A 12,614-nucleotide genomic window follows, 5' to 3' on the forward strand; every position below is an offset into this window, starting at 1 on the left:
CCATGAAAGCATTGCTGGTTAAGCTAGTTAAGACGCCTCTTGGGACACCAAGCATCTCGTGCTAGGAACCAACACCCAAACCTGGAGTTCCTTCTTTTTTTAAATGATAATTTTCTCACTTTCTTTTTTAATTTTGAACCATCTTTCCCCTTCAGGTTGACCGGCAGTCTCAGTTCATCCAGGGCTACAGGGTTTTGTACAGACAGATGTCAGGGCTGTCCTCCCCAGGAGCGTGGCAGAGTCAGGATGTGAAGGTCCCCTCTGAGAGGAGCATGGTGCTCTCGGCTCTGAAGAAAGGCATCGTCTACGAGATCAAAGTCCGTCCCTACTTCAACGAGTTCCAGGGCATGGACAGCGAGTCCCGAACGGCAAGGACAACAGAGGAAGGTACAGCGTTTGATTCTTTGAAGTGATACAGGAGATCTGTGACGTTTGAAGTCGACATGAAATCAAAACTGACTGTATTTACTTTCATAATACATCATTTATCTGTGCAACCTTTAATTAAAACAACTCATATGGATAGGGAAAATAGATTTTAACTTATTTGTTATGGGCTAATTTGTAGGTAATTCAATTTTTCCAAAATACAGTCATGACTAATTCATAAAATAGCATACTATATTCTTAATTACCTGAGAATGTTCCGTTTTGGATCACATTTTGTAATTAAAAGGGATTTGCGACTGCCGTTTCATGTTGACTTTCAAGTCACAGAGTTCTATAATTGATTTGTCGATGTCTTGTGCTCCTAAAATGTACAGGTCACAGATACTAAGAGACACAAATGCAGACATAAGCCCAAAGGTTGGATCTGTTGCTGATTCTTTCCAGCTTGCTCTAAGTCTACAGCAATTTGGGACAGTTATGCATAGTCCACCCTTAGGCCACCATCGTAACAAATACCGTAGTAAGCAATACTGGCCTGCTTTCCACAGCACTGCAGTAAGCTTGTCTCTATCCCTGACGGCACTCAGAGGAAAGGCACCATCTTTTTGGCAAAGGAATTGACCTTTTCTTTGTTTTGGGTTGTGTGTGTGTGTGTGTGGCTGACAGGACACTAAAACAAGCATGGGTTTCACAGAATTCTTTCCCTTTTCTCATCCCCATCTCTCCCAACTGACTAAAAAAGACTGTCAGCCATAGAGCCAGGTTTATACCACTCATTTGTTTCTGTATTTTACTTCAGACAACCACCAGTCCTTACCTAGCATTCAAAATAAACTTCTGCATAGAGGAAATTGACCAGGAGGAAATAAAAAATAAGATTTATGGGATCTAGAAAAATTATAATACTTTATATTTATACTGTATAAAGTATTATATGTTTATATTTATTTTAGTTGTAAATTAAATGTACTCCTTTATTATGCAACATATACTTATTATGTATTATTAAATGTTTTTAAATTTTTTAGCTGTAATTTCTTTTCCATTTATTCTGTTAATTTTATATTAAATGTACTGTTATTATATAATATATTTTTTTAATATGTATGTATTATGTTGTATACCATTACATTTAATAAATAATAGGTAATATTATTATTAAAATAGTTTCTGTTTTCTGTATTTCCATCAGACAACCACCAGGCTTAACCTATTGTTCAAAAATTAACTTTTTGGATATAGAAAATTAATCGAGATAAACTACTAAATATTTCAGTTATTTAATTCTTTATCTAGAAATTTATATTCATAACTTAATATTTATTTTCATTTTTATCGTTAATAAAAATTTATTCATTATTTATTTTTTATTTTTATTTTTAAATAGTATTGTGAAAAATGAATTGTACTGTTTTTAATTGTAGGTGGAAAAAAGATAGTATTATTTATTTATTCATTCATTCATTCATTTGTATATTTATTTATTTATTTACTTATGTATTTCACTCACGAAAGCTACATTTTGTTTGCTCACAGTTTGGACCCTGTGGATCCCAGGACATATCGTCTTGGATTATTGTGGCTCAGGTTGTTGCTTAATGTTGACCAGTATCCAGGATTCACCAAAATACTTTGAGATGTTCTCCCAAGGCTTGAGCGATGGCTGCTACTAGACATACATTTCGGGGGGAAAAAAAGCATTTTTACGAATAGTTTAAACGGCATATGGAAGTCTCGAGACATAAATTCCCACACACTCACACAAGCACAGAAGGTTTGCTGATTAAAGTCTGAGTGCAATGACAGGCTCATTTGTTACCCAGAGTGTCCGCGGAGAGCCGTATCTCCTCCACACACACCAGCTCCGTCTCCTGAAGCCCTGCTGCACTGACTTCACACCCTACACCTGCATGTCATCTCCATTACCAGAGCAAGACAAAACATCGGGTCCCCTGGCAGAAGAGCGGCACGGGGCCCACGGCTGCGATAGCCCCCTTTTGTTTCTTGTTTTCCACTGTGTGGTAGTTTAGAAGGTTTGTCAGAGTCACAGAAGAGGATGATTTATTGGCCATTGTCTGATTAGACAATTATAGCTTCTCTCTGGAGCTCACCGCGTCAATTTCTTTTCTGTTTTTCATTTCTCTCTTACTTTGTCTTTTCCGAAAAGTAAAAGCGTTTTCACTTTCGTTTAGACCTTCTGCTGAAGTGATGAATTTAGCAGGGAATCATCTCATTAAAACTGAACTTGCTTACCAACCATAGCCTCCTCCAACTTACAAAATAGTTGCTGCAATAACTGTTACAATGATAAAACTGATCAATTGTAATTTATATATTTTAATTTTAAATAAAAATATATTTATTTTTATTTATTTTTTACACTTTATTTTAAGGTATCCTTGTTACATTACATGTACATGTTATTATAATAAAATTAATTATGCCTAATTACACTAAGCCAAACCCTAATCATAACCTTAACCATATAGTAAGTATATGCAGTTAGTTATTATTCAGTAATTAAATGTATAACATGGACACCTTAAAAAAATAAAGTGTAACCTTATTTATTTAATTTACGTTTATTATTTTTATATATTTATTAAAATGTAAAATTTTAAATTATGAATAAAAAAGATTTTATCTAAATTAAAGTAGTAAATATGTTTTTCCAGTTAATGAATGATAAAAACACTGACACCCATATATATATATATATATATATATATATATATATATATATATATATATATATATATATATATATATATATATATATATATATATATATATATATATTTGAATTTATTTATTTATTTTTTGCATACATGACTTTTACTTTTATATAATATAGCAATTAATTAATTAACTCTTAAATATATAATTAAATCTTATAATTAAATAATTAACTCTTATATAATATTACAAATAATACAACACTGATGGATGTGAATATAGCAATGCAGGATAAGCTTTAGCTCTTTTTTTAAAAACATCCTGTACTATTAGCTGCAGTAGTAGTGTTTTGTAAAGATAGAGGTTGAAAAGGTGAACCAGGCCCTTTCAGAAACTCCTCTGTGTTCTTAATCCATTTTATGGTCAATAATCAGCTTCTCAATGGGAGTTTTTATTTATTTATTTATTTCTCCCCGAGGGTCTTTATCACACATTGATTAGTGGCATGTTAAAGCAAAGTAGCATTTCTTCACATTCTGTAAGCTAAAGCCCCGTCGCTCGCCTGGGGTCACAATATTAGCTTGGTTTAACATCACAGAGTGTTTTTTCATCATCTTTCCCTGCAGGCTACTGTAGCGGCAGTGAAACAGAGGTCACATCCTCGCTGGCTATACATCACACCGCTAATGGTGCTATTAGCATCGCCTGCACCATCGCTCCCCAAATGAGAAATATGTATTGTTTGGCTCAAATGTGCATAATGATAAGCTCCTAAATGATTTGCGGCATTAACTTTGAATGACATTGGCTGCATTGTTGTAAGAGGGGTTTTGTTACCTGCAGCCTGCTGAAATTATTTTTCAGTATTAAAAAAGAAAAAGGTGAATATTTTGTGAAATACATTGCTTGATCAATTACTTGATTACAATTACAAATTCTTACTATATATACATATATACATACATACATAGACACACACACACACACACATGCATATGCATATACAGTGTGTAAATACATATACACATTTACAGTGGTAAAAATCCAATTGCACTCTTAAGTCTAAGAAATACATATTATATTGTATATATTTATTGTATTATATTATCATTATTAATATTGTATTATATTTACAGCAAGGGGAAACCCATATCAATTTGCTCACTTCATTCTGAGAATATTATATTTTATTATTTATATATAATTATTCTTATTATGTAAAATTATATATAATATTATATGTTATACAACACTAAAAAAGTTTTTTTCTTCATTCTTTACATAAATTATTTTCACTCAATTACTTAAATATTTACAGTATTACAGTAAAAATTCCAATCAAATTCCACTCTAAATTCTGAGACGAAAAAAAAAAAAACATACATACAAACACACACATATTCAATATTAAAAAGGAAAAGTGTGTATTTTTAGATGTGCATAATGATCAGTTTTAACTTGGAATGGCATTGGCTGTATTGTTATGGGAGCGATGTATTCACCTGCGACGTGCCGAGTTCATTCAGTGTTCGACTGCTCTGTTTTTTTCACTTCAGCTGCAAATGTCTGATGAAGGCGAGCTGCCATTGTCCCGTCAGGTGTTTTAAGGGTTAAAATGGGCCGCCCCATGTGAGGGATGAGTGTAGCTTTGGGATATGTGCCATTTACGCAGGGGTCAGAGTGCAGGGAAGCGAAAGAAAGCGAGCGAGCAGAGTTTACCGTAATTGAGCTGTCAGTATTCTGCTGTGTCGCTACACCTCATGTTGCCACAGAAATGAGAAAAACATTTTTATAAAAAAAAATCTTATTTTCCACTACAGACCTCTATTATTTATTTCATTGCCTTCCCTTGTCTCTGTCAGAGTGGTTCTGATGGGGTTAATAAAATAGGTGTCCAGGGTCTCAACTTCTACATTACACATTCTGTTTTCAGCCAAGGACAAAACAGCGTCTTGGATTCACAACTGGCCTCCTTCAATCGATGTATCCATGTCAATATGTTTACCCAGTGCTCCATTCTTTACATATCTCCGTTGCTCGCATTCCTCCCCGAGCTGAGCGACCTACATGCCTGTCAGAGCGATTTGCTAAGAAAGCCGAGTTGTTTGGATGGCTCACCATCTCATTGTCTCTCAGTAAATGTATTTTTTCAGTAAATCCCTCCTTTCAGAGGCAGGATATGAAATCATAGTGAATGTAAAGCAGTGTCAGGCTGAGGAAAATCCCCATCTAATGAACTTGTGCACCCGTGGCCACCTGTCTTACATCGTAAAGCTCGACACACACATCGACTGCTTAATGCTAATGCTGTGACTTACAACAGACTCTTTCAGGGGAAACAGAACGAGAGAGTGTCATGGCATGAGTGTTGAGTGTTGAGTAAATCCTTGCCAAACAATCAGAGGCGGCTGTAGCCACAAATCTTGTCTGGAAAGTCTGGAATGTCAGTAGTGTAGAAGAACATCATGGAAGCTACTGTATGCATGGAAGTCAAACTTTCTATTTCTCTCCTTGTGTCCCAGCGCCCAGTGCTCCTCCTCAGCAGGTGACGGTCCTCACGGTGGGCAATCAGAACAGCACATCCATCAGTATCTCCTGGGACCCTCCTCCTGCTGAACATCAGAATGGCATCATCCAGGAATATAAGGTAAATGCCACGTGACTCCATCAGAAACACCAACAAACACGTGCAACTTAATAAATATCCAAATAGACTTGCACCCTTAATTCTGAGAAAAAAGTTATATTATATTATATTATATTATATTATATTATATTATATTATATTATATTATATTATATTATATTATATTATATTATATTAAAGAAGAAAAAATGTTTATGGTGATGTTGTAAAATCTGCAATAGTATCTATAGAGTTGAAAGTTTGAGTCCCACATGGGTCAATTTCCATTTTTTCTAAGAATTTAATACATTTGTGACCATGGACCACATAACCAGTCATAAGGGTATTTTTTTTTTTTTACATTTAAATGTATACATGATCTGAAATATGATTAAATAAGCTTTCCATTGATGTATGGCTTGTTAGAATACAACAATATTTGTCCGAGATGCATACAACTATTTGAAAATCTGGAATCTGAGGATGCAAAAAAAAATCTAAATATTCAGAAAATCGCCTTTAAAGTCCTCAAATGAAGTCCTTAGCAATGCATATTACTAATCAAAAATTACATTTTGATATATTTACGGTAGGACATTTTTAAAATATATTAATGGAACATGATCATTACTTAATATCCTAAGAAAAATCTATAATGTTGACCCATTCGATCCATTGTATGCTATTGCTACAAATATACCTGTGCTACTTATGACTGGTTTTGTGCTTCAGGGTTACATTTGAGGATATTTTAAGGGGCTAAGCTCATTAAATATGTGTACAATAAGTAGTTTTAGATAGAAGCACACAATAGATGACTGTTTACATTTTAGTTTTTTTTTATGTGCCTCAATTATGAATCACAAGCAGAACAAATTTCTCTATAAATTGTCTATAAATCCCTTCATACATAAATAGCTGTACTGAATTGAAACAATTTACATAAAAATGGTTTTACGAGTACTTTACACAAAAATCATTTTCTTTAATGAGGCCCAATCATCCAAAATGACTTTTTACAGATAATCTGCTATTCTCTCTCTCTCTCTCTCTCTCTCTCTCTCTCTCTCTCTCTCTCTCTGTCTCTTTCAGATCTGGTGTTTAGGGAACGAGACCCGTTTCCATGTAAATAAGACGGTGGACGCAGCCATCCGCTCAGTGGTGGTGGGGGGTCTCCAGGCGGGGGTCCAGTATCGGGTGGAGGTGGCCGCCAGCACCAGCGCTGGGGTGGGGGTGAAGAGCGAACCACAAACCATCATTATTGGTATGGGACATCTTTTGGTTTCGATAACCTTTACTGTCACACTGCATCTGCCTTTTATCTGTGATGGGCAGAAATATCTTAAAGCTCACTATTCATTGGATGGATTTGAGCGGGATCGCCAAAATCCAAATTAAATCTCACGGTCAAGGTTTTTTGCCAGGTCTTTGGGTGTTTACAGTGTGAGTTATGTGAGTTGTAGCAGGTTGTGACTGGTTTGACCCGTAAGTGATGATTTGGCCGGTGACATGCCCTTATTCCAAAAATGTCAAGCTCACTATCCATCTTCACACACAGCCAGGGGCTGATAGACTATTTATCAAGATTGCAGTTTGTGTGTCCTACCAGTGTTTGAAAAAAAAAAAAAAAAAAAAAAAAAAGGCTGATTTAACTACAAGACAACATTTAAAAAATCTATTCAATATGATAATAAAATATAATTGTAAAAAATTCAAATTAACATTTTTTCAAATAATTATGATGGTCTTTTTATTAGCTATTTATTAGCTATTATTATAAATAGTTAATGCACTCATCACTTTTTTTTTTTTTTTTTTTTTGCTAAGGTGGGACATGTGGGCAGGGTTAAGTAATTTTTATATTTTTCATTCAATCGAATCCAAAAGTATAATAATATATACTATAAATACTGTTTTGTGTTTTTATACAGCATTTTCTGTTATTTATTTAAGTTTCTTATTTTATATTTCTGCTTAGAGGTGGTGGGACATGTGGGCGGAGTTATAATTCCATCCAATCCAATTTTAAAGGATAGAAAAGAAGTCTCACCTTACATAATTTTTGCCAAACATTGAAATTATGTCACATTGAAGAAATTAAATGTGCTGTAAATACGGTTTGGTGTTATTGATGCAACATTTTGTGTTATTTGAGTTTCTTTTATTATATTTTTGCTGAGGTGGGACATTTGGGCTAAAGTCTATAAGTAGTATTAACCAAGTCTCATCTGACATTATTACTGATAAATATTGTATTCATATCAGATTATGGAAATTAAATGTAATGTAAATACAGTTTTGTGTTATTTAAACATGTTTTGTGTTATTTAGGTTATTTTTTGTTATATATTTTTGCTAACGTGGGAATGTGGGCGGAGTTAAGTAATATTAACCAATGATATAAGTCTAACATGATTCCATCCAATCAAATCCTAAAGGATAATAAAATTCTCATCTTACATTATTACTGATGAATGTTGAAATAATATCACATTAAGGAAATTAAATGTGCAGTAAATATTGTTTATGTTATGTTTTTGCTGAGGTGGGACATATGGGCAGGGTTAAGTAATATCAACTAATAATATTTATAGTCTAACATGATTCCATCCATTCAGATCTCAAAAGATAATAAAATCTCACATTATTTTGATGAATGTTGAAATAACATGGCATTAAGGAAATTAAATGTGATATAAAAACTTTCCGTGTTATTTATACAACATTTTGCATTTTAGTTTTTTTTTTCTGTTGTGTTCACTGAAGTAACGCTAAAGATCAAGGTGATGCACTTTTAACGCTCTAGTTGAGTTGATTAAATTCTGTGCTGATGTTCACTGGAGCACGAGGGTTTTTCTCGTGCTATTAAACTCATTTAGAAGCTCACTCACAATGTTCAGTTTACCAAATAGCGGTTTTCTCTTGCGTGCGTGTGTGTGTCCATGTAGGTAAAGACTTCCGGGATGTGATCATGAGCAGGAACAACAGCATCTCGGAGCAGATCACGGACGTGGTGAAGCAGCCGGCTTTCATCGCGGGCATCGGAGGGGCCTGCTGGGTCATTCTGATGGGCTTCAGCATCTGGCTCTACTGGAGGAGAAAGAAGAGAAAGGGTCTCAGCAATTACGCAGGTAGAGACCCGATCCGCTTGAGCTACACACGGTGGCGATTGTTTTCAGATGGCATGGGAAGCACGACTTTCCATAAATGCGTGTTTAGTACAAAAAATACAAATATTGTTAGCTTTTTAGCAAATTAAACCATGACCCATAGAAACTGGGCTATTTATTTGAATGAAGAAAAGAGTGATGTTCACTGGATAAGAGGCTCTAAAGTGCCGTTTTGTGTCCTTATTTGCATTATTAAAGCTTTTGAATGAGACATATTCGGCTTTCAATCAATGTGTTTTCATCCCAGGATCCCCAAAAAGCATTAAAAAAAGGAATTGTTGGGTGGTTTTTCCTTGTGTGAGCAAAGACAGTAGTACAAAGTGATAAGAAACTATTATGCATTATTTTATAAATACATTTTCACTCTTTAGTAGTACTTAGAAGCAACATTGCAGATTGCTACTATTTAAAAGCACCAGCCTCCACTGAAAAACACACTCTTTTGTTTTGTTTTTGTTCGCTTGCTCAATACACTTTATTTTAATTGTGTTTGTGTGTCTTCTGTGTTAGACTGTCTCGTTTCTTTGGCTGCTGTCTTGACTCGGATGGCATAACGCAAACTTTCGAACACACTCCAGTATGCATGCGAATAATCATGCACACGCGCAGAACCACACAAACCTTCCAAAGCCCGACTGAGCACTGCAGGCTTTTTAACACACCCTCTTCTCTGTCTTCTTGTTTTTGCAGTTCAGTCGTTCACCTTCACCCCTGCAGGTACTGTTCATTTGTCCCGTCTTTTCAAAACCCCCATCCCTTCTTCCTTTACTTTACACAATCAAGTCTCCCTTCCCATGATTCAAGCTCAGAGGTCTTCAGATGATGCCCACCTGACTTTGTCAGCACATATAGAGAGTTAATCTGGCTCAAGGGTCTCAAACACAAATTATGGACTGATCTAGGCAGTAAGGGGCCGTTCACATGTCCCGCCTAAAAACGCGTGGAAAACGCTAGGCGCGCCGCTTTTTCCTTCTTTCCAAAGCGCTCGGGCAGAAGTGCTCCTGAGGCGCCTGCCTTTGCTAAGCAACCATGACGTGCTCTCTCCATGAAGACGCGAAAATTTCAGCAAAGGATAAATGGATTTGCAGCACTAAAAATCGCTCGCAGTAGCTCTGCTACTAAATTTTTTTCAAAATGGCAATCCATATACAACTATGATCAGCTGTTCCTTCATCTTGGCTGAGTTTTCAATGTTGTTACGGAAAATGATGAAGCTGATTGGTTAGTTCTTGTCACATGGCCGCGGTGCGCTTGCTGCATTCTGAAAGTTGAGATATTTTTAACTCGATGCGGTGCGGACGCGCCTGGAAAAACGGGCGATTCGCACCGTGTGCGCATCGCGACCGCACCGCTTCCATTATGAGTGCGCATGCCGCGTGCCTACATTGGAAATAACGAACTTGCACGCGCGAAAGACGCGATATGTGAACGGCCCCTAAAAACTGTGCATTTATTCATTTTTTTATTTTTGTAAAATATCATATAAACATATAATGTCATTTATCTATATATTATGCATTTGTGATATTATTTATTTAATTATTTAAAGATATACCATATCTTTAAAGAATAATGTTCAAGGTCAAACTAAAGTGCAAGTATAGTGAACAGATTTGTTGGCTGTTTTTACATGCCTTCATGAATGCTAACAGAGTCAGGTGGGCTGCAAGATCCTGCAGTTCTCCAGTTGTGTTTCTTTGTCCTTTTCTTCAGGTCATTTTTTTCAGTGGTGGTCACCTGTGCTGATCTTTTCATGTGGTTTTTCCATCTCATCTTTACCTTCCTTTTATTCTCCTGCTCTCTCTTTCTGACATTTTGTTTGTCCAGGTGTTGTGAATTGTTTTTGTTCTCCGCTCTTTGATTCATTCCTGTCTTTGTTATTAACCGCTTGAACAAACGTAGATGTGAGAATCAATTGTTCCCTCCATACGAGGGTGTTGACATGTTTTCTGAAGATTTTCTAGTTTCCCTCCTGTGATGTACTTTTAATCAGTATAGAAATCATGGACACATTCACTTTTATATGTATATGTTCAGTTTGCATTTTACTTTGTTTATTTATTTTTAATTTTATGTGCTTCTGTCATTTTTATTATCTTTTATTTATATATATTACTATTTAGGTTTAATTTATTTTATTTTATTTTATTAATGATAATATGCCTGAACAGTATGCATTTCAAATATTATAGTATGCTAAATTGTTATATGTGACTCTGGAGCACAAAACATTATCATTAGAATATCATTAGAATAATAAGTAAAGATCTTTTTGTAGATTTCCTACTGTAAACATATCAAAACTAAATGTTTGAGTAGTTATATACATTTCTAAGGACATTGTTACACATTGCTTCATTGCTTCATTTGGACAACTGAGGCAATTTCTCAATATTTTACCTCCCTTTAGATTCCAGATTTTCGAATAGTTGTATCACGGCCAAATATTGTCTTGTCCTAACAAACCATAAATCAGCGGAAAACTTATGTATTAAAAAATCTCAATTTCAAAAATATTTAGCCTCATGACTGGTTTTGTGGTCCAAGGTCACATATATGATCATGAATAAATAATAATACAACAATAAATAAAGCAATTTATATATTGTTAGGATACATATTCATTATCTTAAACAAAGTTCAACATTTTAATTATATTTAAATACATTTTCTTAAATGTTTTCTTAATTTTTGGCATCAATTTGTAAGCAAAAAAGAGATGGTTAATGTTAGATTATTGGATGCATTGCATTGAATGATATTGTAGTGAAGATTGCATTGTTGTACCTTTTAGTAAATATAGTATTCATAAAATCAAGATTAGTGTACCATTCCAAACACAGTCCATCAAATATCATCCCATTTTGAAATACGGTCACGCTGCCATTGATTTTCCACTTTATGTTCACAATAGCAGAGAAATGTTTGTAATTCAATGGTTGGTTTGTCCGCAAGTTACGTGATCTATAGGAGATTCACAGACCTACCAGAGGTTAACCAGTGATGACCTGATCCAGTCACACGGTCGGCCACAATCACACTGTGAACTGATAACACAAAAAAGCAGAAAAATCACTCAGCGAGCCCAGGTTCCCTCCATGTCTCCTGGGAATTGTGTGCGGATTGAGGTGCGCTTTTATCTTGTAGGAGGGTTTCGCTCCAAACTTCATTACCGATGAAATCAGTCTCCCTGCAAAAGCGGACACCGCCGCACTCCACTTTTTCCCAAGATAAGAGCGTAAAAGTCAGCTGTCTGAGTCTTACGGTCTGGATTTCCCTTGACTTCATTTTAATGCACTCCAGTGGTCTCTTCTCACCACTGCTTGAGTGGGCTTCAAGGTTGCCGGCTCCCAGGGGCCCACATCTTTCTTGGTTTCTTGCTCCCATGTGCCGAGCAGATAAGTGTGGCATTCAGACGCATTACCGGCATGCCAGACCCCATATGTGTGACTCTCGCGAAGGCAGCAGCCCATGCTAGCGAGGGCAGCTTCTTGCGACGAGTGAAAAACGTTGGTTTATTCTTGTTTCCTGGAACCAAATTATCTTCATCTCATTGTTACGGTTCACTGCAAATCATGCAAACATTTCAGGGTTTATAGAATAAAGAAAGACAGCCGATTCAACAACGTTTTATGTTTAATTGTCAGTTGGGTGTAAGAGGTAAAAGTGAATACACCTGTTCACACAAACACCCACTTTCCTCCTTTAAACCTGTCATCGCCGCGAGGCTAAATCAAGTTGTGCTTGGACGG

The 12,614-nt window shown here is 35.6% G+C and overlaps 1 protein-coding gene across 1 annotated transcript in view; it reads left to right on the forward strand.

The window, feature by feature from the left end:
* LOC113114761 (roundabout homolog 2-like) overlaps positions 1–12,614 on the forward strand; it is a 69,762-nt gene that overhangs the window by 23,420 nt on the left and 33,728 nt on the right. The window contains 4 exon segments of the mRNA XM_026281730.1: positions 156–387; positions 5,589–5,713; positions 6,785–6,956; positions 8,641–8,823. Of these exon segments, the coding sequence (XP_026137515.1) occupies positions 156–387; positions 5,589–5,713; positions 6,785–6,956; positions 8,641–8,823 (712 nt within the window).

The sequence above is a fragment of the Carassius auratus genome, chromosome 15, assembly GCF_003368295.1.
Source record: "Carassius auratus strain Wakin chromosome 15, ASM336829v1, whole genome shotgun sequence".
NCBI lineage: Eukaryota > Metazoa > Chordata > Actinopteri > Cypriniformes > Cyprinidae > Carassius > Carassius auratus.